At 49.4% G+C, this 27,803-nt stretch overlaps 1 protein-coding gene across 2 annotated transcripts in view; it reads left to right on the forward strand.

The window, feature by feature from the left end:
- Positions 1 to 27,803, forward strand: part of LOC138570729 (SURP and G-patch domain-containing protein 2-like) — a 187,242-nt gene that overhangs the window by 39,325 nt on the left and 120,114 nt on the right. For both annotated transcript variants that reach the window (XM_069649140.1, XM_069649141.1), the window contains exon 4: positions 12,865 to 12,961. In XM_069649140.1, the coding sequence (XP_069505241.1) occupies positions 12,865 to 12,961 (97 nt within the window). The remainder of the gene's footprint in view (positions 1 to 12,864; positions 12,962 to 27,803) is intronic.

The raw sequence follows: 27,803 nt of genomic DNA on the forward strand, positions 1-27,803 counted from the left end.
GGGCTGCTCCAAGGCCTTCGAAGAAGGACGCCGCCATCGTTGCCAGGGACCCCAAGGCAGCCCGTCTACCTCTAAGCAAGAATGAACTGGCTGGGACGTTGGGCCCCCAACTGTGCACCCCGGTGGGAAGCCGGCTGGCGAACGTCAGCATGTGGAAGACCATCTCCACCGACCCTTGTGTGCTGGATGCTCTCGGCCACAGACACTCTAGAGTTTCAACGGAAGTGTCCCCAAATACCACTGGTGGCCCGGCAGGAAAACCACATCCCTCAGCTGCTGCTGGAGGTTCGGGCCATGCTAAAGAAAGGGGCGATTGAGCCCATAAGTGGCCTTGGAACTAGCTCCTGAGTGTATTCAAGGTACTACTTTTTGCAAAAGAAGACCGCGACTGGAGGCCCATTCTCGACCTGCGACGACTAAGCAAGTACATCAAGTGCCAAAAGTTCCGAATGGTCACTCTTCAACACGTGCTTGGACAGCTGGAAGTGGGAGACTGTCGTCGTTGGATCTGGAGGATGCGTACTTCCACATCCCCATTCACAAAGGACACCGCAAGTTCCAGCGGTTCTTTGTGCAGGGGGAAGCATTACCAATTAAAGGCCTGTACCTTTTGGCTGAAGTAGGCACCCAGAGTCTTCGCCTGGTGCCAGTGGTGTCCCATCTACGACTACAACGGATATTTACTCGGATGACTGGCTCATCTGGGCCAGCTCAAGGAACATCACCATCGACCACACGGCAAAGACTGCCCACCTATTGACGGATCTGGGGTTCTCAGTAAATTATGCAAGGACCTGCTTGACTCCATCGCACGACGCGCGCTTCATGGGATCCCGGCTCAGCAGTTTCATGCCTGGCGTCGCCATCGGAAGAGAGTAGCGGCCATCCTGGACAAGGTACAGGGATCGCCATGGTGAGGGCCATCAAGTCTCTGCTAGGCATGATGTCATCGGGCATTTACCCCATTCGACTCGGCAGGTCAAGGATGCGCCCACTGCAGGAGTTCCTTGACGCATGTTGGATTCAGGTGCTTTCAGGACAGGATCACGCTCGACGAGGGATTCCGTCAGGTGATGAGGTGGTTGGGTGTGCGCTCTCACCTGACCGGAGGTGTGGATTTCCAGGCACCATCACCGCAGCAGGAGGTGGTCATGACCGACGCTTCCCTGGAAGGAGGGAGAGCCCATACCAGAAGTCTTCACTCCAGAGGTCTGTGGCTGCCGGAGGAGAAGACACTGCACATGTTTTGGGCCCTCAAGTCATTCTGCCGTTCCTCAAGGGCAAGGTGGTGCAGGTCTTGTATCCCAGTCAGTCAAAACACTGGGAGTCTACCTGGATTCCAACCTCACCATGACAAGACGGGTGAATGCTATCAGCGGCAGCCTACCACTCAAAACCTATCACTGCTGCCATGCCCTTTCTAACGCAACAAAACTCCCTTACCATTGCCAGAACAATCCTAGGATCTCGCCTAGACTACTGTAACGCAGTCCTACTAGGCACATCAGCTCAAACAGTGCAGAACAATGCTTAGAGCAGCCACAGGAATCTTGAGAAGAGAGCACACCTCTGACGCCACAAAATCCGTCTACTGGCTGCCCGTTAAAGAACGCATCCTCCTTTAAATCCCTTGCACTGACCCACAAATGTCTCCACGACGCAGCACCTCACTATCTAAATATCTCGCGCAAAGATTCTCTGCGCCCCCATCTAGCAGACCTGCTAGATCTGGCCAAACCAACTGTCTCTCTATTCCCAAAAGCCTCAGGATTAGAGCAGGCGGCTGCAGCTTCCCAGTCCTTGCGACCAACTGGAACCTACTACCTCCTGCCATCAGAGGCATGGAATCCCACACGGTCTTCAGAAAAGCTCTAAGAACCCTGTTCGTGTAAGGCACTCGCTCGTCATGCCTACCTGTAAGGCATTGGACCACTGCCTGTTAACAATGTATAATTTATGCCACCCCAACCCCTGTAACTAAGTCACATTCTTGAAACAACGCCACGATGCCTCAGGGCTGCCAGGCGCTTTACAAATATAAAAACAAACGCACAATGTTTAACATCAGGAAACTGGAGGCACCAGGTCCCTAGGGCTCTTCAAAGAGGCGCAGGACTTAAGGCACTGGGCCGTCGTCCAGGGCATGTTCCTCATCTTGTTTCATCTGGCGGGAGTAAAGAACACATTCGCTGACTCACTCAGCAGGGAGCTTCGCTCTTGCCACGAGTGGGAACTTCGGCAGGACCTAGGACGAACACCAAGTGCCAGAGGTTTGCCAGCAGGTTCCCCAGCAGGTGATCATGAGGGACACATTCTCAGTCCCATGGGATCGCCTTTTTCTGTATGTTCCCTCCGTTGCCGTTGTTACTTCGAGTCATCAGTCAACTCAGGCCGAGCAGATCTGGTACCCGGACCTTCTCAGCATGACGGCTGCCAGTGCTTGCGGATCTTCTCGTAAGGGAAGGAGGAGCCATTCTTCACCACGATCCAGGGTCTCTGAACCTGAAGGCCTGGCTCCTGCAGCGCTAGAATTCAGTGGCTACGATATCCCGGCGGACTGCAAGGATGTTCTCGCCAAGGCTAGAGCATCGTCTACTTTGAAATGCTACGAACTCAAGTGGAAGAGAGTTGCTATTTGCTGCCGTTCCCAGAAGATTGACCCTCTGAGGGTCACGGCTCCTCTGGTATTTCTGTATTTGCTGTCGTTGGCCAAATCGGGACTGGCTCGCATCTCCATCAAGGCCCAAGGTGCCGTCAGACTTTTATCTAAACAAGCCCTTGGTGTTGGCTGTGTTTGTTCAAATGCCTTTGTCGCCAATTGAATGGACTTTGCACTCGCTGGATGTGGCTAGGGCGCTGAGGTTTTATGTGGCCTGCACGAAGAGTTTTGGGAAAAATTCTCTGCTTTTTGTGAACTTTGGTCCTGTGAACCATGGGAAGGCCCTGTCCAAGGCTTGCATTTCCAGGTGGTTCTCCGGCTGTATCACCCACTGTCACCGGTTGGCAAACCGACCGCTGCCTGGCCGTCCGAGAGCCCATTGCACCAGGGCGATCGCTGCTACAACGGCTGTTCCTGTATGGTGTGCCCCTGCTGGACATCGGCAGGGCTGCTACGTGGAGGTTGATGCACACCTTCACGAAGTTCTACCGGACCCGGTGCAGGATGATCATCGTCGCACCGGCGTGGCCGAGACAGATATGATACCCAGACCTTCTGGACTTGTCAGTGTCCCCCTCCAGTCAAGCTTCTGGCGGCCGCAGACCTCACCAGAGAAGGAGGCGCGATCCTGCACCATGACCCAGGGTTGCTGAACCTGCAGGCCTGGCTCCTGCAGGACTAGAGTTTGGAGGATACGATATCCCAGTCTAATGCAAGGAGGTGCTTGCCAAGACCAGGGCTCCGTTTACACTGAAATGCTACAGACATAAGTGGAAGAGGTACGCCGTCTGGTGCCATGCACAGAAGATCGACCCTCTACGGATTACGGCTCTGCAGGTGCTCTCGCTGGCCAAAGCAGGGCTGGCGCATTCCTCCATCAAGGTTCATCTATCGGCTATCTCCCGCTACACCATAACTCCGGGGCGGTCGTCGTTATGATCACCGCCTGGTCAAGGAGTTCATCAAAGGACTTTTCCATTTGTTCCTGCCGGTGAAGGCCCCTGTGTGGGAGCTCAATGTGGTGCTTACCAGGCTCATGGGTCCTCCATTCGAGCCCCTGCATTCTGCACCATTCTTGTAAATCACCTTACTTGACATTCTACAATACGGGGGTGGTGCTACGGACGCACCCCTCCATGCCCAAGGTGCCGTCTGACTTTCATCTAAACAAGCCCTTGGTGTTACCTGTGTTCTTCCCGACTCCTTCGTCGCCGGCTGAGAGAACTTTGCACTCGCTGGATGTGGCTAGACCGCTGAAGTTCTACGTGGACCGCACAAAGTTTTCGGAACACGTCGCATCTTTTTGTGAACTTTGGCACTGAATCATCGGAAGGCCCTCTCCAAGGCTTCCATTTCCAGGTGACTGGCTGCATCACCCATTGTCACCGGCTGGCAAACTGACTGTTGCTTGGCCGTCCTAGAGCCCACTCGACCAGAGCGATTCCTGCAACTAGGGTGTTCTGTCTGGTGTGCCCATGCTGGACATCTGCAGAGCTGCTACGTGGAGGTCGACGCACACCTTCACGAAGTTCTACTGCGTCGACAGGGATTCCAGGGAGAAAAGTCGCGCAAGCAGTGCTGCGCAACCTGTTTGCTTGAAGGTGAGCCTGGTGAGGAGGTAAGAGATGCTTAATCTTGAGCCTTGCCACCTCCCGTGGTAGTGCAGGTGTGTACTACTATGTATTCTTCATGAGCATGTGAATCTGCGCCAGACTCCATGCTGGAGAAGGAACTAGTTACTTACCTGTAAATGTTGTTCTCCAGCATGGGTCTGGCATGGATTCACATGCGAACCCTCCCGCCTACCCCTCTGCGGCTCTTCTCTTGGTCCTACTGCCACTTTACGTGCTACCAAATCTGAAGATGGCTGCCGGAGGAGGTGCTTATGTAGAGGGCAGTCATTGGCTGGGGGCAGTATGACCCAGAGACCAGTGATTGGTTGTAAGGCGAAAGACAGTTCAGAAATGAAACTTTATTCTTTTACCAAGGATTCCCAGCCAGACAGGGAATATTCTAGAGTATTTGAATCCATGCCAGACCCATGCTGGAGAACAAGTGTTACGGGTACGTAACTTGTTACTTACAAACAATTGCATCTTTTTTAATTTTTAAGAATGCTCAACTAAAACTGATGTGTAAATAATGTATAACTGGACCCTTGAGAGTGTAAGTATTGTATAAAGTAGTAAGTGTAACATCAAATGTTACATAAGAAAAAAAGATAAAGGGCTACTAGGTATAAACCTCCCCCGCCTGCTCCCCGCTGGCACTCCACATAAGATGGTGTGTGTGCTGGACCTACCTACAAAGTAAAATCAATTTCACTTTGCTATTCTTGGGAACGGTAGTTAACCAAAGAGAGGGTATTTAAAACTTAAGGGAAATCCAGACTTCTCAGTGACACTGCACTGAGGGTGTGCTGTGTCGCTATACAAAGAGCAGATACATGGAATTTGTCAGACTGCAAACATTTTGAAAACATAATCCTAATCTGGGGGGGGGGGAGAACAAATGAGGGAGGGAGAAAAGGGTCCCACTCAGGAGTTACAATTATAAGTCCAGCAAAAGAGCTGGTGGTCTCTAAGGTGGGAGGGAATTGGCACAGAAATGAGATTGGGGTAACCTTTTTAAATGCTCATCTCCACAGGGCTCACTCGCGCATAGATTTCTGTATGTTAGCCGGGAGCAATCATTGGGATACAGTGGGACAACTTATTTGGGTTATCGGACCATGCCCCCTGGCCTCTTGACCTCCATGAAGACGTGGGGGAAGAGAAGATACACAGTACGCACATGGCGTTTCGGCGTGGGGGTGATTTAAGACACTCTTCAGGGTGGACATATGGCAGGCTATCGCAGCTTATTTTAACCAAAATGAAGGGTCGGTGGGAGACTACGGGCTCCGGTGGGACGCGTTCAAAGTGAATAATGAGGGGCAAATGCCTCACCACCACCTATGGCCTAAGAAAAGAATAACTAACCCGCTTGAATGACACAAGGGCCTGCATACAACAACGGGAGGGGATCTAGTGAGGGGCTCAGTGTGGCGTAGAACTAATCCAGGAACAGAGGCTTGGGGTCGAGGCACAAGTCAGACTTGGGAATCATGATTATGCTCAATATCTCAAGCATATTCACTGGAAGCGGGACAACGCAGGGAGGCTGTTGGCCTGGCTACTAAAATGGGAGAATCTGCCAGTTAGTCACGCATATCGTCACAGATGAAGGGACGGTAGCTGCATCACAGGCGGACATTAATGGAGCCTTTTGGGATTTTTACAGTAAACTATATTCAAATGGGGGGACCCCGAACATGGAAGACCTAAGGGAAGTATTGAGCCAAACCCATCTGCCAAGCCTGAACGCTGCAGAGGAGCTTCAGAGCCCATTTACAGATTAGGAAATGAGGGGTGCGATTAGATATCTGTCACAGGGTAATCTCCAGGGGAAAATTACTCTAGGTGTGCAGACATTTTGGTCCTTAAATTGACATTACTCGATCATGCTGCCTGTCATAAAGGTATGCTGCCGTAGTCCATGCGGGAGGCCATGATGGGGATAGCACAGGGGCAACGTGCTGATCTTGGGAGCAAGACCACGCAACACAACATAGGTACGAATCGAATCCCGCATCCACGCATGGAAACCAAACTCTGGTATATATTGTGTGTTCTAAAAAAAACTGTAGGTATGGACCTTTAGCTCCGCCCCTTTACCCAAGTTAGGCCACCTCTAAAATTAGTAAGTGTGCCTTTTCTCCATAAAGCAAGTTTATTGTACCCACGGCCGGGAGGGGGCTTGGATGACATCTAAGAGTCAAACTAACCCTGGTGTCTCTGAACTATACAAAGAACATACATTATATACAATTTGCAACAGTTAAATCACTCCCCCAGATGGCATCGCAAAGTCACCCTTGCCAAACATGATTGATTTTCCTGTACAGAAGAATCTAAAACCCATGCAGTTCATTGGGCATTTATATTGTAACGCAATCCTTTAAAAACGTATAATTACAAGGTTTACATTTTAAACACACCCCGTCCCTAAAGCACCTCCATATTTGGTGGCAGCCTTACCTCTTAGTTACATAACAGAATTCCTATCCATGATGCACACAGACCTACTCACAAAATACCTAAGCACATGAAGACGAGAGACGGACATATACATTCCCTTTTGACCTACTCATGTTTGCAAATTGATTTTTATGATTTCAACGTGACTGACCTTTTTCCTAGTCACATGAGTTCCGCCCACTTTGACAACACAATCCTTCTCCTAAAATGTATTGCTACTGGTGCCCCAGGAGAGCCACCTGATTCAAACAGCCCCTGGAATTCACAAGATGCCTTTCTCTTAGATCATATCTTCCCTTGCCCTTCAGCACTCTATCATCTGCAAACTGACCGCAGCTACCCCATTGATCCACTTGAAAATCCTGTTCCCCCCAACTGCTGACTATTCCTTTGCAATCCTTTGCCATGATGGAAAAACACCCTTCTGATTGATCCACAATGCGGAGACCCATGATACAGACCAATCCCACCTCATATATTTAATCTTTACTACATTCCAAAAACACTTCCCGTACATGTTTGCCATTATGTGTGCATTGTATATCTATCATGATCTCCCCTCATGACTGCCATTCATACAGCTAAACTCCACGTGCACATATTGATCGCCCGCCGTGTGACAATGTTTCATTGTTATGTTTCTGCGCGCCTGCACATCTACAATTGTATCGCCTCTACACAAAATAACCTAAATGTAACCCCATTTACTATAAATATTGTTATTGTAGCAGTTTGCGAGTGACCGAAATGTCTGTCCACCCCCCAGTCAGTGGTATGGCACGCACAGTTCGAATTTTTCCAATTTCCCTTCAAAACCAATTAAATTACTGGTGGTGCTTGCAAAGCCTGGGAAGGACAGATGCAGATGTGAGTCTTACTGCCTCATATCCCTGTTGAATGTGGATGGTAAAATCCTGGGGAAGGTTCTACCCGAGCAAGGAACTGCCTAGAATTGTCTGAGTTCAAATCGCCAGGTTGCTCAATCCCTCCTCTTCCCAACTTTCATTCCCTCTGCGATGCCTTATCAGAACTTTTTCGTAACATCGCTATGAACAGACATTCTGCCATCACCTCAAAAAATACAAATTATTCCCCCGCCTGTTGCCTGCCCCAACTCCCTCCTGATGCTAACCTCCGCCTCCTTCTCAATCTCACACCAGTAGTTCTCTCTACTAGCACAAAACCGCCCGTCCGGATCTCATGAGGACCCTTGCCTGGCCACCCTCCTCAAACATCCTAACCTCAACCTGTGCAGGCAGTATTGCACAATCCATCCGTAACCAATCTCTTACATTGGGAATCTCCCCGGAAGCCTTAACCTCCTACATCAAACCCTCCTAAAAAAAAAAACCTAGTCTCCCCCCCACCCCGTTCCGACACCCGCTTCATGGCTAAACTCATGGACTGCACAGCATACGAGCAACTCTAACTTCACTAAAACTAATAACCTGCTTGACCATGCTCCATCCGGCTTCAGGCCCCTCAGAGGAACTGAGCCCTTCCTAAACCATTTGGGACGATCTAAAAAGAACTGCGGACACGGATGGATGCACTGTAGTCATTCTCCTTTACCTCTCTGCTGCCTTTGATACCAGGGACCACACCATTCTCCTAAAATAGCTAGTCTTTAAGAATCAACTACTGACCTCACTTGGATCTCCTCCTAAATCTCTAATCGCTCGCAAATCATGCTCCCCCACCACCTCTGCATCCCGCCCAGTGCTGAAAGCGGTCCCACAGGGAGCATCCCTATCCCCCTCTTCAATATCGATGAAAAATCACAGATGCACACTGGACACAGATCTATCCTCTCCCAACACATCAACTCTGTATCCAGAACCTGCGCATCCCCTTAACTCGCCTACCCTCACTGAATCGCTGCCATCCTCCCCATCATCCTCTTGTCTAGATTACGCAAACTGCTTTTAGACTCACCAGTGTTCCTACTTGGGGGGGAAACTACAGAATCCAAAACACAGCGGCCCACCCGCTCATTGGCCTCCCTCCCAGAGAAAACATCAGCCCCACACTGAGTCCTCCACGGTCTCCCTATTGGACCAAGAAGTGCCTTTTTAAAACTATGTGCATTATTCAGTGTGCCGTCCACAACACAGGACTGGAATTCCTCCAGGACACTGTTCCAGGCCAACCTTTCTCCTAGTTATCCCCCAGTATAACTACACCAGACTGGATGGATCATCCTTCTCTGTTCACGCTCCCACCATCTGGAACTCTATGCCCCTCCACATCTGCAGCAGCATTAACAATCACCTCACATTCAGAAAGGCCCTCAAACATGCCTTTTTTTCTTCATCTTGAAACTCACCCACTCTATACTGTGATTGCCCGAGCAATTGTCCCGGACCCACCTACTTTCCAAACCTCCACTGATGCCGGCAGCATTTGCATCGGGACACCATTAGAAATGTGCACTTTGCCTGTCCCACACACTGAAGTACTGGTTCAGTCCCAACTAAACACCTACTCTTCAAAACCACCACGGATAACTACAGCGCTCGTAGCGGCACACAGAGATACTTGCACACTACACCCACCACCCCCACAGACGTTCATACTTGACACTGTCCCTCTGGGCCTCTCACCTGCCCATGCCCGAACCACCAACTCTGACCGTTGCAATCTGGTCACCAAACGACGCTGGTAAATATGACCTTGGATGTGGCAACTTAAGATGCAGGGACAGAACGCTCGTTCAGACGTACCACTAGAGATGGCAACTGTAGCAGGATCAGTAAAACGGGACAGTTTAGATTCGCGCAATCACCTTGAGCGCCCTACCTAATTATCAAAGGACTTACCCAAGAGCACACCGCTAAACCCATAGGTCGCACTGGGGGGGGGGTAGTGAGGAAATGCGCTAGTTCAACCGGGACTATTGGGCACAGAATGCACTGTGGCGGTAGGAACAAACACACCAAGAAGAACTTAGACGGTTCTTTCCGACGGGGATGATACCATTGATCTTGGCCATAGGTGGCAAGAAATATTTAATTTAATGTCTTCTATTGCACGCATAGAAGGGCACCGGCCAGTCCTCCCCCCCCCCCCCCCTAGAGGTAGTATGCTAACACCACAAAACATACTCGAACGACCGATCTACCTTGCTATGGCCTCATGACCAGAATCTTCCCTGCAAGGATATGCCCTTGGCAGCCAGCTAAGTACTCAGTGCAAAGGGCAGCTCCTTCTGGGCAGCTCGTCTCCCGGTTCGACTATGGACAATCTGCAAAGCACCCTGCAGTTACTACAACTAACATACAGTGGATTGGTTAGTGTCTCTATCGCATCTTGTAATGGAGTAGCCGTCAGGGATGGCGAGAGTGAGTGATGGCCCTGCAGCTGCATGTAGCCAGGTCTCGGTAATGGTTAAGAAATCTAGGTCCTGAACTGTGGTGTCTGCAATATCAAGAGCATGAGCAGGAAGTGACCTTGCGCTAATTAATGCACCTTTAATAGAGGTAGCTTTTCAGAGGGAACGATAGTAGTATGAACCCTAGGTATGATGTTCTTGGGCGTTGTTGTCTTAGGGATGTTAGTGTGTTTGAGAGAGGTATTGAGTTTTTGCAGTGGTGGTAAGGTTGTGTGCTCGTGGGGCTGCAGATGGGAATCTAGAGCCTAATCTAGAGTTCCTAAGATGCAAGGCGCAGGGTTGGTTGGAGGTTTATTAGTGAAGTGTTCCAACCATAAGGCTGGTGAGTTCAGGTAAGGGTTAGGTGATGGCACAGTAGTGGGGGGAGTAGTACTGGTGATAAGTCGATGGCAAGAGGTAGGAGCAATGCTCTCTCCAGGTGGGCAATTAGGACTTGTGGTGGGAGTTGCACAGAACATTTTGGTCATATGAAACTGTATCCTCGTGGACAAGGATGGTAAATCCCTGCTAGAGCTGGGAATGGTCCCGGCATGCTTTAATTAAATACATGATGTTTGTAGTATATAGTGTATTAAGTGGGTCACATACATAGTGAGGTCTTGGTAATCAAATGAATATCTAAGGTGCTCAGGTTCGTGTTGAGCGAGGAGTAGCTGGGCAGTAGGTGGTCTAGGCACTTGAAACCAGCGGAACAGTTTGTACATACATACAACAACATAATCACTATGGCCTAAGACCGAAGATAAAGTATCTGTAGTTCTGCGTAATTGGTGGCAAAGGGAGTGCACAATTAATAGCCATGTGGTTTGCTCGTTGGGATTGTGGGAGACAAGTGATGCACATGGGTATGAAGCAGTCGGGGCAAAATCAGGCCAGTTGGAATACTGCTAATTAGGTATGGCATGCAGCAATGCAAGGTGAGGCAGCTCTCTTGGACGAGGCAATAATGCAATATGGACAGTACAGATCGTCATGCAGTCTGTCGGTGACGTGGGTGTGCTGGCTGTGCAGTATCAATTGTGCACTGATTATACAAATAGCGGGTGAAACGCTATAGGCTATGCAGAGCCAGCTGAGAAATACTTGTTCTAGTGGGAGGCACAGTATTTCACCTTGAGTTATGCTAGTAAGTTGGTCTCGGTGAGTGGACACTGGCGAAAGAGGGAGGGGAGTACGGTGTGAAAGTCTCATAAAAGCGATGCCCTGGCTATGTGGAGCTAGATATTAACATTGCGCAGAGTGTAAACATGATATTAACATTGCGCAGAGTGTAAACATGACTAATAAAACGCATACAAAAAACATTAGCTGGTGAGGTTTAAATCATTAGAATCTTACAGCGTAGTTATAGAATATATAGGAATAAGGTGGTGATACTACAGTGTAATGTGATAATAACTTAGTACTGGCATGGCTATGCTGTATAGTGAACAAAGGTAATGCAAAGCAATAGTTAAGACGATGTTGATACAGATACAATGGCTTAGCAGGGCAGATGGCGCTAGGCTAACATTTAGAGTAGGCAGAGTTTAATGCAGTCGAACAACATATGCTGATGTGTGGGGTGGATTAGTTTGTGCACGGCAGGGCAGCGGATATATGGCTGATGCAAAAGTTTGAATTGCAAATCCAAAGGCACAATAGGTAGATGACCTCCCGGCTAAGCCTGGCAAAGCAGGAAGGGTTACGGTTGTATACTGACATGCAGGCAGTTGACAAGCAAATTGCCTATTGTGTAACTAATACACAATTGCGGCTCACTTTTCAAACGCGGATTGGACACGCAGCAACATTAGTAAAGATGATGGTAAGTAGGTAGAATGGGCATATACAAAACAGTTGCGTCTCAATGTGAATTAGGTTATGGCTATGCATGGTACGGCCGTGGTAGAATAGTTATGCCAAGGTCTTGGTGGATGTAAGTAAGTGGAGGGGATTGTAAAGGTTAGTGATCTGCTGAGCGGGTTGGGGGTGCTTCAGTTGTATTGCTTACCCTAAGACGAAGAGTGTCAGACAAAGGTATGCAATGTCGGATAGGGTGTGTTGCCTCGCGGCTCAGATGCAGCATAGACCTGCAGGAGACAGGCGTTGGCCTTAAGAGGCGGGCCTTGTAAGGATTGGGCCGGCTAACTCCTTCCGGCGGTGGCTTGCTGAATATCGGGATGCGGAGCCCCAATCAGAGCTCATGGCTCTATTAGCGGGGTTGCTAGGCAACCACACAACAAATACAGGCGGCGGCCATCTTAATGATACGTCCTTGTGGTTTTCTGCTGCGGTGGAGACTAAATCAGATGATTTGGCCATCAAAATAATTTGTTTTTTGAGAACTGAAGCTGCCAACAGCACATCAAAGCTCTCTTGCTCTTATCCCTCTCCAACCTCCCTAACAGACCCTCCCCCCCGTCCCCCGCCTCTATCCAACCATCCTTCCATTGCAGATTCGCCAGAGCACCAAGAGACCACACAAGTGGCAGCAGTGCACGGTACAAGACCACATAATCGAAGAAATGGAACATTACACTCTCTTAAAACTAACCTACTCTCCAAACTATATGATTGACTGGTGCCTGGCTGCTAATCTATCATTTCATCAGTAGCATCTGATTAGGAACTGAGATTTTCTCTGGGCCCCGAGTCCAAGAAAGGCTTGCATACTCATTCTCAGTATGTTAGGCTTGCTTATAAGAAATTTGATGGAACATTTGGAAGAACAAAGATTTATATTCTTTTTACAGATTCAAACATGTTTCATGCAATTGATGATCTGCTCGAGAATGCCATGGACAAGAAATCAAAAACTGCAGAGAAGAAGGCTAAGAAACCTCCTTTCTGGTAAGTTAAAAGAATTATTCCCCATCCCTGGATCGCCATTATTCATACAGGTGAATATGCATGTGATTGTGCCCCAGGGCAATTTGTACAAGAGCTACAGAAAGGGAGCCATTGAAGGTGCGATGGAGAGGGAGGGGGCGATGTAGGAGAGGAGATATATAAATGAGTTAAAATGATGCATTAGTCTACATAGTTTGAATAGCACAGTTAAGGTACACTCACTGCATACTACCACCCTGTTAGTGGTATGCTCTGGGTCGGTCTCCCCCTCTCTCTCTCTCTCCCCCTCTCTCTCTGGGTCGGTCTCCCCTCCCCCTCTCTCTGGGTCGTTCTCCCTCCCCTCCCCCCTCTCTGGGTCGGTCTCCCTCCCCCCTCTCTGGGTCGGTCTCCCTCCCCTCCCCTCTCTCCTGGGTCGGTCTCCCTCCCCTCCCCCTCTCTCTGGGTCGGTCTCCCTCCCCCCTCCCCCTCTCTCTGGGTCGGTCTCCCTCCCCCCTCCCCCTCTCTCTGGGTCGGTCTCCCCTCCCCCTCTCTCTCTGGGTCGGGTCTCCCTCCCCCTCTCTCTCTGGGTCGGTCTCCCTCCCCCTCTCTCCTCTCTGGGGTCGTCTCCCTCCCCTCTCTCTCTCTGGGGTAGGTCTCCCCACCCCCTCTCTCTCTCTCTCTGGGTCGGTCTCCCACCCCCCCTCTCTCTCTCTCTGGTCGGTCTCCCCCTCCCCCCTCTCTCTCTCTCTGGGTCGGTCTCCCTCCCCCTCTCTCTCTCTCTGGGTCGGTCTCCCTCCCCCTCTCTTCTCTCCTGGGTCGGTCTCCCTCCCCCTCTCTCTCTCTCTGGGTCGGTCCTCCCTCCCCCTCTCTCTCTCTCTGGGTCGGTCTCCCTCCCCCTCTCTCTCTCTCTGGGTCGGTCTCCCCTCCCCCTCTCTCTCTCTCTGGGTCGGTCTTCCTCCCCCTCTCTCTCTGGGTCTGTCTCCCTCCCCCTCTCTCTCTCTCTCTCTCTGGGTCGGTCTCCCTCCCCCTCTCTCTCTCCTCTCTCTCTCTGGGTCGGTCTCCCCCCCCCCCCCTTCCTCTCTCTCTCTCTGGGTCGGTCTCCCTCCCCCCCTCTCTCTCTCTCTCTCTGGGTCTGTCTCCCTCCCCCTCTCTCTCTCTCTGGGTCGGTCTTCCTCCCCCCCTCTCTCTCTCTCTGGGTCGGTCTCCCTCCCCCTCTCTCTCTCTCTCTCTCTGGGTCGGTCTCCCTCCCCTCTCTCTCTCTCTGGGTCGGTCTCCCTCCCCCCCTCTCTCTCTCTCTGGGTCGGTCTCCCTCCCCCTCTCTCTCTCTCTCTCTGGGTCGGTCTCCCTCCCCCTCTCTCTCTCTCTCTGGGTCGGTCTCCCTCCCCCTCTCTCTCTCTCTCTCTCTCTGGGTCGGTCTCCCTCCCCCTCTCTCTCTCTCTGGGTCGGTCTCCCCTCCCCCCCCCTCTCTCTCTCTGGGTCGGTCTCCCCTCCCCCCCTCTCTCTCTCTCTTCTCTCTCGCTGGGTCGTCTCCCTCCCCCTCTCTCCTCTCTCTCTCTCTCTCTCTCTCTCTCTCTCTCTCTCTCTCTCTCTCTCTCTCTCTCTCTCTCTCTCTCTCTCTCTCTCTCTCTTCTCTCTCTCTCTCTCTCTCTCTCTCTCTCTCTCTCTCTCTCTCTCTCTCTCTCTCTCTCTCTCTCTCTCTCTCTCTCTCTCTCTCTCTCTCTCTCTCTCTCTCCTCTCTCTCTCTCTCTCTCTCTCTCTGGGTCTGTCTCCCTCCCCCCCCCCTCTCTCTCTCTTCTCTGTCTGTCTCCTCCCCCCCCCCTCTCTCTCTCTCTCTCTGGGTCTGTCTCCCTCCCCCTCCCTCTTCTCTCTCCTGGGTCTGTCTCCCTCCCCTCCCTCTCTCTCTCTCTGGGTCTGTCTCCCTCCCCCTCCCTCTCTCTCTCTCTGGGTCTGTCTCCCTCCCCCTCCCTCTCTCTCTCTCTCTCTCTTGGTCTGTCTCTCTCTCTCTCTGGGTCTGTCTCCCTCCCCCCCTCTCTCTCTCTCTCTGGGTCTGTCTCCCTCCCCCCCCCTCTCTCTCTCTCTCTCTCTCTGGGTCGGTCTCCCTCCCCCTCCCTCTCTCTCTCTCTCTGGGTCTGTCTCCCTCCCCCTCCCTCTCTCTCTCTCTCTCTCTCTCTCTGGGTCGTCTCCCTCCCCCTCCCTCTCTCTCTCTCTCTCTCTCTCGGGTCTGTCTCTCTCTCTCTCTGGGTCTGTCTCCCTCCCCACCTCTCTCTCTCCTTTCGGGTCTGTCTCCCTCCCCCCCCTCTCTCTCTCTCTCTGGGTCTGTCTCCCTCCCCCTCCCTCTCTCTCTCTCTCTCTGGGTCGGTCTCCCTCCCCTCTCTCTCTCTCTGGTCGGTCTCTCTCTCTCTCTGGGTCCTCTCTCTCTCTGGGTCGGTCTCTCTCTCTCTCTGGGTCTCTCTCTCTCTCTGGGTCTCTCTCTCTCTCTGGGTCTTCTCTCTCTCTCTGTGTCTCTCTCTCTCTCTCTGGGTCTCTCTCCTCTCTCTCTCTCTGGGTCTCTCTCTCTCTCTCTGGGTCTCTCTCTCTCTCTCTCTCTGTCTCTCTCTCTCTCTCTCTGGGTCTCTCTCTCTCTCTCTGGGTCTCTCTCTCTCTCTCTGGGTCTCTCTCTCTCTCTCTGGGTCTCTCTCTCTCTCTCTCTCGGGTCTCTCTCTCTCTCTGGGTCTCGGTCTCTCTTTCTCTCTCTGGGTCTCTCTCTCTCTCTCTCTTGGTGGGTCTCTCTCTCTCTCTGGGTCTCTCTCTCTCTCTCTGGGTCTCGGTCTCTTTCTCTCTCTTGGTCTCGGTCTCTGGGTCTCTCTCTCTCGGGGTCTTCTCTCTCTCTCTCTCTGGGTCTCTCTCTCTCTCTCTCTGGGTCTCTCTCTCTCTCTCTCTGGGTCTCTCCTCTCTCTCTCTCTGGGTCTCTCTCTCTCTCTCTCTTGGGTCTCTCTCTCTCTCTCTCTGGGTCTCTCTCTCTCTCTCTCTGGGTCTCTCTCTCTCTCTCTTCTCTTCTGGGTCTCTCTCTCTCTCTCTCTCTCTGGGTCTCTCTCTCTCTCTCTCTGGGTCTCTCTCTCTCTCTCTCTGGGTCTCTCTCTCTCTCTCTCTGGGTCTCTCTCTCTCTCTTCTCTCTCTCTCTCTGGGTCTCTCTCTCTCTCTCTCTCTCTCTCTGGGTCTCTCTCTCTCTCTCTCTCTCTGGGTCTCTCTCTCTCTCTCTCTCTCTCTGGGTCTCTCTCTCTCTGGGTCTCTCTCTCTCTCTCTGGGTCTCTCTCTCTCTCTGGGTCTCTCTCTCTCTCTCTCTCTCTCTGGGTCTCTCTCTCTCTCTCTCTCTGGGGCTCTCTCTCTGGGGCTCTCTCTCTCTCTCTCTGGGTCTCTCTCTCTCTCTCTCTGGGGCTCTCTCTCTCTCTCTCTCTCTCTCTCTCTCTCTCTCTCTCTCTCTGGGTCTCTCTCTCTGGGGCTCTCTCTCTCCAAGTATAGATCTTCTGTGGACCCTGATTTTCTCTCGGCATCCAACACTAGAGCTTAGTTTTACAGGTGGCAGTAAAGAAAACACATTACAATTGCACTACGTCTCAATTCTATGTTACTCCCGTTACAGGTGAATTTCAAATCTAGTTGCTCCCCCACTACTCTCAACCCCTTCCTAACTCTGTTAGTAGCCTAAACTGCAGCTTGTCTAGCAGAACTCTCTTCAGGTGGCAACCAGCCCCTAGTTCTCCACCCCCTTTCATCCCTACCACCTGTGCAAACCAGACACAGACCATCCACCATGACTGCCAACTCGCTCGCGCGTAGGGCACACTGCAACCTAGCCCACCACCTTTGTAACACTTGCATACTCCATTCACCCTCGTCCATGCACCTCCGCACCTTCCTGAGATCAAGAACTGCCCTCCTCCTTGTCACATCCCCCCTCCCTCCACCAAAACCACACAAGATCAGCGGGGCCAGCACCACCTTAAATCTGGCGCAAACAATCTGGACCTCTTGCCCATATTCGATCCTACTCAAGACTACACATGGCATTCCGAAAAGCACTCAAGACCTTGCTCTTCCATTTAATCGAACTGAGAACCCATCTCCCTTTTCTCCCGGCTAACATGTTGCGTTTAGGAAAAGGCCAAGTACCCTCTACAATGGACAGGTAAGAATGCATGGGACAAGGAACCCTGGGCCCTGTAGCACTTAACGGTGCATTGCTCCGTACCCCACTTTCGAAGTTTGGCAATGTACTACGTTCTGTAGATCAGCGATTTTGTGGCATGCTCAGTGTGGGTGGGGAGTGCAGCCATTGCTGCGCTCCAGTGGAGCCCCACAGCTCTTGTTGCCTGCTTTTCTTGGACTTGCTCGCTTCTGCCCGGACTGTGAGCTTGTGTTCCACTGCACTTCCATGGTCTGATTCTGGACAGTTTAATTGCACTGCTGATATGTGAGGTTCAAATATTAGATGCATTTTTAATTGCTGTCTCAAATCTAGGCTCACCTTTTGCACTGTTATAAGTCTCAAATCTATGTGCTTTTTCCAACTGCTTTCTGGTCAAAATCTGCTGTGTTCTTATATCTAGGTGCACTTTCCACAGCAGTCTGCTTTCTCCACTGCTGAAGTCTCAAATCTGGATGTATTCCCCCACTGCTGGACATCTCTAATCTATGTGCATATCCTCTACTGTGTGTCTCAAATCTTGGTGCACTATCCCACTGCTGTCACTGGCTGTTTGTACTCTACCTGAGCGTGCCAGTTCGCCTAGAACTGCTGATCGCCTGATTTAGTAGGTTGACCTAGCTCGGCAGCCTGTGTGACTGTGCTAGTCAGCCCAAACTGATCTTGCAGTTCACCTATCTGGGCAAGTTTGCCTAAAACTACATTTCGTTTATGTGAGTGGATTGCAGGTGGAGCTTAATTTATACTTGAGGTCCCAGGCGCACCAGACTCTTATAGCGGAGCATAGTTGTTGGGTAAGATTTTCGGTTCTGATATGATATGACCTTTATAACGCGCCTATACACAGTGTTTCAAGGCATGTCATATTTTTGTATTTTAAAGCCTAAACAGTTTTTTTTATGGCAGTTTTTTGTTGGCTTTAAAATGCAGAAATGGCACATACTGACACCATTTCCCACCGGTTCTCTCCTTATTCGGGGTGATTTCCATTTCCCCTCCCACACCCTTTCCGGCACTACACATGCTTACTTCCCCACACATACGTATACACACAGAGCTCTCAACGACTCCTCTTGGGGTCACAGTGCCTGTGTGCACTCGTGTGAGGCAGGGGCGTGACGGTGCAATTTAGAAAGACTGCTCATTTTAAAAAAAAGATTTAATTCTTCCCTTATCGGGAATCCTTTTGACCGACAACAGATTACCTATCTATGATAAATCTTCCTGAACTGTCAACCCCAGAACCTGTTGCTTTGACTAGGTAACTTTTACCTTAAACATAAGTTGAAAAAAGACCCAACGTGCCAGTTGTCTTAAGATTTAGCAATATCAATTCTAAGTTGTTTAATGCAGAAAAGCGACACCTTAGAAATCCAATAGTTCTAAGTACAATCTTTGTTACAACTGAAAACTGGTCATTTGCTTCCCGTTCGGACAGATTTGTACAATTCCTGCCAACATGTTTCGACCTTCTTGAGGGTTATTGTACATATTGTTAACAAGAATACGTCCTAATGAAAACGGTATATTTAAATAGAGAAACAAAATACATTGGTTTGTTGTGGAGCATTTAAGTAAGTGAATGGTTAATTGTTATAGATCTGCTTTTTGCCCAAACAATAAATTCATGGATTATCATTAGGGCATACATGTGTGGCACACATGGAATACCATTTGAATAATAGGAGGGATGAGCTAACATTTTGTAATTTTAACGAGATTTGACAAAGCTGTTATTAATCTGAAGAATATGAAGCCGAATTGGCTAATATTTGGCAATGAGTGCGTAAGTCTCGAGTCATGTGGGTATTTGCTGTCACAACTGGCTTCAATAGTGATGTCTGGCTTGAACTAAACCCACTTAATGTTTTATTAGGTGCTAAATAAGACCAAACAAAGAAATAGATTGAAAGGTAATATATATCATTATCGCTTAACACAGCAGTTCTTTAGATTGAGGATAGATGAGAGATCACATGCAACGCTCACATGTGGTTCTTTGACGGCTGCACTGGTGCATTACTTTAAAGAGTAAGTTTTACAAATGGATTTTCTTGTGAATTTGGATTAGTTGACAAGTCAATTTGATGTATCATGACTGGTATTACCATCATTACAGAAAGTTGTTTTTTATTTAACTCCCACCGTCTCAATGTGGCTTGTCGGTGACCTGGTGTGCTGGTTCGTATTAATTCCCACTTATTTTCCTTTGCATTTTGTTTTCCTATTTAAATGAACTGTTTTCATTATGACCTATTCTTGATAACAATATGTACAATAACCCTGAAGAAGACCGTAAGGAGGTCAAAGCGCGTGTTGGCAGGAATTGTACAAACCTAATTGTCCGAACGGGCAGCAAATGAACAAAGATTGTACAACCTTTATTGTATAACTATTGGATTTCTAAGGTGTTTCTTTTCTGCATTAAACAGAGGTGTAAATCATTATTTAATGGATCTCCAACTTAGAATTGATATTGCTAAAACTTAAGACAACTGATGCGTTGGGCGGTTATTTCTTTTGTTCTTAATTTAGTGATTTCAGGCTTGTGGGTCACAATCTTAATCACAACTGATGCAGCCAGTTGACTGTGTGCGAACTTTAACTATTGATAAGTGACTATCATTTATGGTTGGGAGCGCACAGAAATACTGAGCCTCATCTTGCTACTCCTTTAACTGTTTTACCTTGTCCCTAGGTGAAGGGAAATCTTTTTCCCCCTCAAGTTTTTTACTCTTTCGAATGGATTGTATCCTCCCACGTATTCCTCCTCTTAGATCTCCATATCCAGCTTTAGCTGCTTTGGAAATGTTTTCCAGCAGGGTGCCCTGCGCGCCGCTGCCTGTGAACTCGATGTCCCTAGAAGAGCTGTCTCGACGGCATCGATGGTGTATAGCCCAGCAACCGTTGGCTTCAGCAGTTTTTCGCTTTGGTTCATTTGCACGCTTCGATTCCTTGACTAAAATATTGTTTACTGAAAATGGTATCGTCGGCATCATCGACTCCGAGATCAGGGTTAAAAAAATGCCATGACTGGGGCAAAATGTCCCTTACGGACCTCCATCGGGTGTCTCTATGCTGCTTGGGATCCTCTCATTCAACTGAGTCCTGCCGATCGATGACAGCGAAGGCCCTGAAAGAGCGTAATGGGAAGCTAGCGGCAGTTGGGTCCCATAAATCCACTTTGACAACCCCATCGAAAAGGCAATCCTCCGATTCAAGAGATGAGACTCCTCGTTTTAAGAAAGCTAACAGGTCGCGATCACTCACGCTCAACACTCGTTCTCTTCCTTACATCGGTCAAAGAAAAGGCGCCACAGGTTGCCATTTTCATTCAGTTCCTCCCTGGAACGGGTCTCGTGCCTGACCAAAATCGGCCTCACCGGCCGAGTTGGGGAAGTTCAAACTAAAGATGCTCTAAGTATTTGAGAAAGCGGCCTTGACCCCCTCAAAGAAAGATACGAGCCATGCCAGTGTCGACAAACCCGACATAAAAGGCGGCTAGGACAAAACAAGTGCACGCTTGGTCTCCCTGCTAGATAAAGATGCTTTAGAACTAGTACCTGTAGCAGAGAGGAACCAGGGTTGGTACTCCACTTACTTTACGATCCCCAAGGAGGACTGAGAATTGAGACCCATCTTTGACTTGAGACTTGCAAAAGTTCTTCAGGAAAGACAAGTTCAAGATGGTTACTGTAAAGGAGGCGATGGGCGAGTGCAAAGTTTTATTTAATGCAGGCCCGCTCGGAGCCCGATGAAGCATTCATCTCATTAACCGTCCTTTCTCTGTCTCACGCAATCAAAGAACAGTCGCGGTACAGAGCCACACCAACATTCCAAATGTTCATGCCATCTTTACAGTTGCCCTTTCTCAGATACTTCAGGCCCTCCAGCTTCAGGACTGGATGGCATCATTGGACCTTCAGGAAGCTTACTTTCATGTGCCAATCCATCACAAGCACAAAGTATCTAAGGTTCGCCGTTGGAGGTTCTCATTAGCAGTTTCGAGTATGTCCCCGGAACAGGTCCTGGAGCATCTCTGCTCCACCGGTCACTCCCTCAACTTCAAGAAGTCCCACATGCTACCATCTCAGTCTCCAGTTCATTGGGGTTGTCCTAGAAGCTTCCTTGATTGCCACAAATTCCAAAATGGCCAAAGCCTTCTGGCCTTCGTTTTTTTTTTTCTGAGGTTGCTCGGCCTCATGGCATCCTGCATTGTACCTGGTGCGAGAGGCTCGACTGAGACTATCCCTCCAATGGGCACTCGGGACTTAATGATCACAGTTCTCAGGCAAAATGTCAGACCTCCTTCAGGTCCCAAGCTAAGTAGCACAAGATCTGCTGTGGTGGACCTACCAAGAAAATATTCGGAGAACCTTTTTGGCAACAGTGGCCGGAGATAATTGTAGTGACTGGACGCCTCACTCACGGGAGGGGGGAGCCCACACCAATGATCTCACAATCGGCGCTCGATGGTCTGTCGGACTCCAAACTACACATCAGTCCTTTGGAGCTGAGGGTGATCAGACTAGTGTTGAAGGCCTTTCTGCCCTCTGTACAGGGAAAGAATGTCCTGATAATGACGGACAACAGAGTGACCATGTACCCCCTCGAGGGGGGTGTAGGGTCACTACCACTGTGCAGAGAAGCAATGCAGCTCTGGTACTGGTATTTCAAGAAGGAATCTATCGGCATTTTACCTAGCTGGAGAGGAGAACCCGGTGGCAGATGCTGTGAGCAGGCAGAGCAATCTCCCATGAGTGGGAACTAGCTCAGGAAGTCCTGCAAGAGATCTTCGCCCTTTGGGGAACCCCTCAAGTAGATCTGTTTGTGACCAGTACAAACTATACTGCTCCGGGGAATTTCCCCAAGAGGAGCTCTAGGGGACTGGGAGTTTCCACTCCTGTTAAGTTTCCTCCAGTGTCTGTCATTCCTCACGTAATCGGGAGGTTGAGAAAGTTTGGTAAACCCATGATCCTAATAGGAAAAGCCCCTAAAAAAATGGATTCTGCGGCACACAAGGGGAAGTATACTTGAGATAAGTGCTTTTTTTAATGATCACAAAACAGAAACATAGGTATTAATCATGTTGTATCCCATAGGTGACACGTGTTTTGGCAAGTACATCATTGCCTTTTTCAAAGAATGTTAATTCTTTTTTTGCCATTTTAGTGTTTCTTGACCTTCCTTCTTCCGTCTCCTGGCATCCAGGGCAGGCAATACTTTTGCGCGTGATATCTTCGGCGTGAGTCCCATGGACTCTTCCCCACCCAGTCTGTCTGTGAAGGCGCAAGAAGCGTGGGAGGAACATTCGGTTACCTATCTAGAATAACCTTGTCATTTACAAAGAGTAACACTGGGTTTTGCTTTCCCTGTTTTATTTTTCTGTCAGTCTTCAATAATACCTGCCCCAAGTTGATGGCGCCTTGAAAATGTATGTGTTTTACTTAACTTTAGTGTGCCATCCTAAAATAAGTTGAGTTACAGCTTATCTCAGTCTTTGTTTTGCTGATCTCAAAAGCACCTGTAAATAAATAAAATGTTCATGCTGGATCCACGATGCTGCAGCTCTGGACCAGACCTCCGGATTCCTTGGTCTGGTGACTGTATGCATGGAGAGGAACACCAGATTGTGTGCGTTGCTTTCAAGTTGGCTTGGAGCTCCAGGAAGATCCTCCGGACTTCCAGGAAGCAGGACTGACCGAGCCTGAGGCCCCTCAACAGAGTGCGGGACACCAGAAGCAAGGAAAGTCCATCTCGACAGCCAGGAACCGCAATGTTGCTGTTAGTGGTAGACGCAAGGAGCTGAAACACTGAACAGCCATTGATTTGAAGATTGCTGGTTGCGAGCGGCGACCGTCCCATTGCAGTGCAGGAGTCCCCAGAAGTCCTCCCTCTTGTCCCCACAACTGAGTGCTAGGAACGGTGAGATGGAGCGGCACAGGAACAGAAGTAATATGCTTCACTTTTTCTTCAATACCAAGGTACTGTAAAGTCTGAGAGAACTTGCCTAACTGTAGAGCTGCTTGCACTTTCCACTACTCACAAGCCTAATCAGCTTGTGGCCCTAAATTGGATGCTTCTTTTCTTCAAAGACTTCTAAAACCTTGTACGTTTCTACTTGCCTACCAGAAGTGCTTCATCCTATATAAGACTTTTGCCCATTGACTTGGCTTAACTTGGTGTGTATTGAATGCCTCTTCTTGGTGGGGGTTCCAAAAGTATTTGTCTACTCAGCAAATATTTGTGGTCACTTGTTCTAACAATCTTTTCCTTTTACCAACTTCTAAAAGTATTCTAAATGCAAGCAGTAAAATAGTAATGTCCCCAGCACCCTAGTTATTGAAGTCACTTGAGGGTGTAGGTTGTCTGTGGGCTTTCCCAAAAGTGTTACTGGTTTAGAACGTAAGAGAGTACAGAATTGAAGTTTCTGATGCTTGGTAATCTGCTTAGAACCACATGCTGTGCATATGGTCCGACATCCAGTGGTAACCAGAGTATTGCATCTTGTCTTTCGACGATCGAAAGGGGAAGTCGGCATAGGCGTGTCGAACACTAGCCCTATCGTGATGTGTAGTGTACCCAAAAAACGCCACATTGCCCCGAACTCTGCCAGGACTACGTTGAGAGTCCTGTGCCTTTGTCAGGCACATGAGGGGAAAAATCTCGATGCCACAGGAAAGGAGATCCTCCCCTGGACCCCACTTGTTCACCCTCATGGACCAGGGAGAAATTTGAGGGATGTATGGACAGATTAGAAATATTTTTCTTATTCTGGGGCCCTTGTTCCTAAGAGACCTTGAAGACTTTCCTTCTACTCCTGTATCTAAGTTTCAAAGGACCTTGGAGGATCTACATGAAGAGTTTAATTGTGTCCTCACAGATGTTGATGTTATGGACACTCGTGATCAGGATGAAGATGGCACCTTTCTTGAAAACTACAATGTGGATGATCAGACCAGTCTGTCAGGTTGATGCTTTACCCTGGACGCCCCCTGATGTCATGCGCTTAGGATCCCCCTCCACTCCGGCTCGGCAATGGTCAACCATCTTGGAGGCAACTGACCACTTTCAGATCGCCACTCAAGAGGCCTTACCAGACTCTTGTATAGTCCAGCTTAGTCCCCAGCCAAGTAAAACAGTTCCTGGGGGCTCTAATTCGTACGGAAGCTGTCATGATCCCTGCTTCCAAGGGGTCAGGACTTGCCCCACATCCTTGGAAGCAGGCCCATAACCTTGATCCTGGGTACCAGCCAGTCCCTATCGGGACCTTGTCGACCTTGTCCTGGCGCCAGTGGCACCAGGCTCATAAAGATGACCGGTCCCGGCGCTGGAAGCGCCGGGCTCATAATGCTTAAGAGTGCTTGGGTGGACCTACCTGCAGCAGACCATGCTGCTTACTTACCAGCTCGATGGTCTTCTGATCCTTCTCTGCCTGGAACTACTTTTCCTGTCTGGGTGGGGCAGGAGCCACTCCCTGGAATCAGAACACAGGAACTTTTTTCTTACCTGGGCGAGGCTGTGGAAGAAGACTCCTAAGCACTACAGAAGGCTATTTAAACCACACCCGATTGATGAAACGTGCTTCGCGTTATTCTGCATCTGCAGCAGGACGCTCGCCGTGTCAGCTCCAGTCTTCCTGAGATTCTTCAGCTCCAGTTCCTGTGAAAACGAATTCCTTACTTGCTAGAGATCCGATCCTCAGCTGCACCTGCCAAGACAAAGCAACAGGTTAGCAGAATTCAATTCGAGAGCAGCGCTCTTACTTACCAAATACAGCGGCATCTTCCAAAGCCTTCCACCGCTTTCTTCGGCTCCCCATCGACATCTGCAAAGAAAAGGACTTGATTAAGCATTGCATTCTTGAATTGCTTACCTGCGCTCCGCACGTTCTGAACTTCAAGAACCGCTGCATGCCGGCATCTGCAAAACAAAGGGAGACATTTTAAGGCGCATTCTAAACCAACCATAAACTTTCTACTTAAACGCTCGCATGTTCGCCGGCATCCATCTAGCAACGCTCTCTGCATCCACGATCTGCAAGGACAAAAGAGACATTAAGGCGTGCTTTTGAAACAAACAGCAGTCATTTTACTTACGTGCACCGCGCTTCATCTTCTTCGTACATACGCGCTTGCACGATCCTGGGCACTTATTCATCAGCGTCCATTGCACCTAAACCTGCAAGACAAAGAGACATTAGAAAGGGTGACGGCAACCGGTCATCTTTCCTACTCGCCTGCTCGCCGCATCATTCCTCTACAATTTCAATCTTGACACCCTGAGACTGAGCAAGGGACTAAATTAAGGGTGCTCCAATAACTATCAAGAAACCGCTCGTGCGTTAAACAGCGGTATCTTCCAACTTCAACCTCTGCAATCAAGAGGATTGTCAGTGAACCAGTGAAGTAACTGGTACTTGCGCCCCTGCAAAGACGCAGGATAGAGAGCCGGACCTTAATATATCTAAGGTGAGCAAGCCACGCCCTTGGTTCGAATAAGAGGACTGAGGAAGGAGAAGTTCAGTCAATCCAGTTCCTAAATCCTTGTTCTTCCGTCTGCAGACACCTCACTCTACACGTCCGGTACATCGTGAGAAGGGGACCAGCCCTAGGAGAAGGCCGAGATCTACGAGTCACACTAGAAGACACGGCGACAGCTCAGTCCACCCAGCGCCTCCGTGGAAATCAGGTGAGCGTTACAGGAAGACGGTCTAGTCTTCCCTTCCAGCGAGAGGGTTCAGAACATGCTCGCTCAGGTTCCTCAGTATGTAACCAGTCGAGAGGTGACGGTACGCAAAGCTATGCGTTTGCTAGGGATGATGGCGTCATGCATATACTTGGTTCCCCACACGCGTCTGCGCATGCATCCCATGCAAGAGTGGCTCAACAGCCAGTGGTGTCAGGCCAGCGGACAATGGGAAGATCTGGTAGTTGTCTCACCAGCCCTCGTTCTCTCTGCAGTGGTGGTCGAGGGAAAACACCTCTTGAAGGGGAAAACCTTCACCACCCCCGCAGTTGAAGCCACTCTTGTGACCGCATCTCTCACAGGGTGGAGGGGGGGGGGGCTCACCTGCTTCCGCAGACGGCACACGGCGTGTGGTCCCCACAAGTAGCATCCAACCACATTATTCAAAGCATTGAAAGCCTTCCAGACTCCGTTACAGGGGAAGACAGTCCTGATCTTGACAGACAGCACCACAGTCCTGTACTACCTAAACAAACAAGGGGGCACACATTCGCCAGGGCTATCCAAGCGTTCCCAAAACATTTGGCTATGGGCTCTCAAACACAGCATGTTTCTGTTCCAACGTGTTCCAGGGGAACTCTATCTTCTGGCAGACGTGCTCAGCAGAGACTTCCCACTGCCCGTAGAGTACGAAAGGCAACTACATGAAGACCTAGTCTCCCAACTTTTTCGCAGAATGGAGCTTCCCAGAGATAACTTGTTCAGAACTCTGGAGAACGCCCAACGCCTCCAGGTACCCACAGAACCACTTCAAGGGGAACGGACTCTGGATGGCAAGCTCAAACCCCCCTCCCCCCCACCCCCACCCCTGAACTAGACCACTGAGAAAGACAGTGGCAGCTGGCAGAGAAGGTGATCATAGTTGGCTATTTCAAGGTGGATAGTCCATTGCATCCCACTTTGTTTATCTTGCTAAGAGAGAACTGCCCTTCAAGCCTAGAGCACATTCTACTCGAGGCACTGGGGCTTCCATGGCATTCATTGCAAATGTTCCCCTAGAGTCCATTTGCAAAGTGGCAACCTGGAGTTCTGTACACACCTTTACAAAACACTATTGCCTAGACACTCATTCTAGGCCTGATTCTCATCTTTTCACTACTGTTACTTCTCAAAACCTACCTCCAACTCTGGGTACTGCTCGCTAGTCTATGCACAGCATGTGATTCTAAGCAGATTAACAAGCATCAGAAGACATGCATTACTCACTCAGATTAACCTACTCCCACCCTTCCTCCCCGCTCGGGTGGAAGGAACATAGACTTCTTTCTACTTTCTCTCTTGTATATACTCACTCACATTAGCGTTGGGCTCCCTCATGGCAGAAAAAATATAATCGGAGGTACCTCGGCGCGTGAGGGATCTTGGGTACACTACACGTCACGATAGGGATAGTGTTACAGACACGCCTATGCCAACGTCCCCTTTCGATCCTCGAACGACAAGATGCAATACTCAGCGGTTACCACTGGATGTCGGACCATATGCACAGCATGTGAATCTGTTTCTATTATATTGCTCCCTTCTAAAGAAGGCTTATTCTAACTGACAAATTAATAATTGTTTAATCAAGAAACCTTGAGTGTAAGAGTTTATTTGAATACGTGTCACTGTATCTGTAACTCCCCTACAGCTCACATTGACCCTTCTTGAGATAAGCATGGCTGCTCAACACACTACTAAAACTGTGTAGTACAAGCGTATACCAAAGGTTGGGTTTCCTATACCTGTGGTCAGAGGTGTGTAGTGCACCCAAAGGGTACTGCATACAAACTTTGCCTAACACAGCTTGATACAGGTTCTTGTACTCCTATTGGTATAGAGGAACTGGGTCCTATTTCTCAAGGCCTGTTATGGTTTGCGCTGAACTCGAGATCTCTTCAACATGGATCTGAGGTTGAGGACTGACTATCCCACTCTGAAACTGATTTTCTG

Source organism: Ambystoma mexicanum, chromosome 1p (genome assembly GCF_040938575.1).
Source record: "Ambystoma mexicanum isolate Mex_15411 chromosome 1p, UKY_AmexF1_1, whole genome shotgun sequence".
NCBI classification, from domain to species: Eukaryota; Metazoa; Chordata; class Amphibia; order Caudata; family Ambystomatidae; genus Ambystoma; species Ambystoma mexicanum.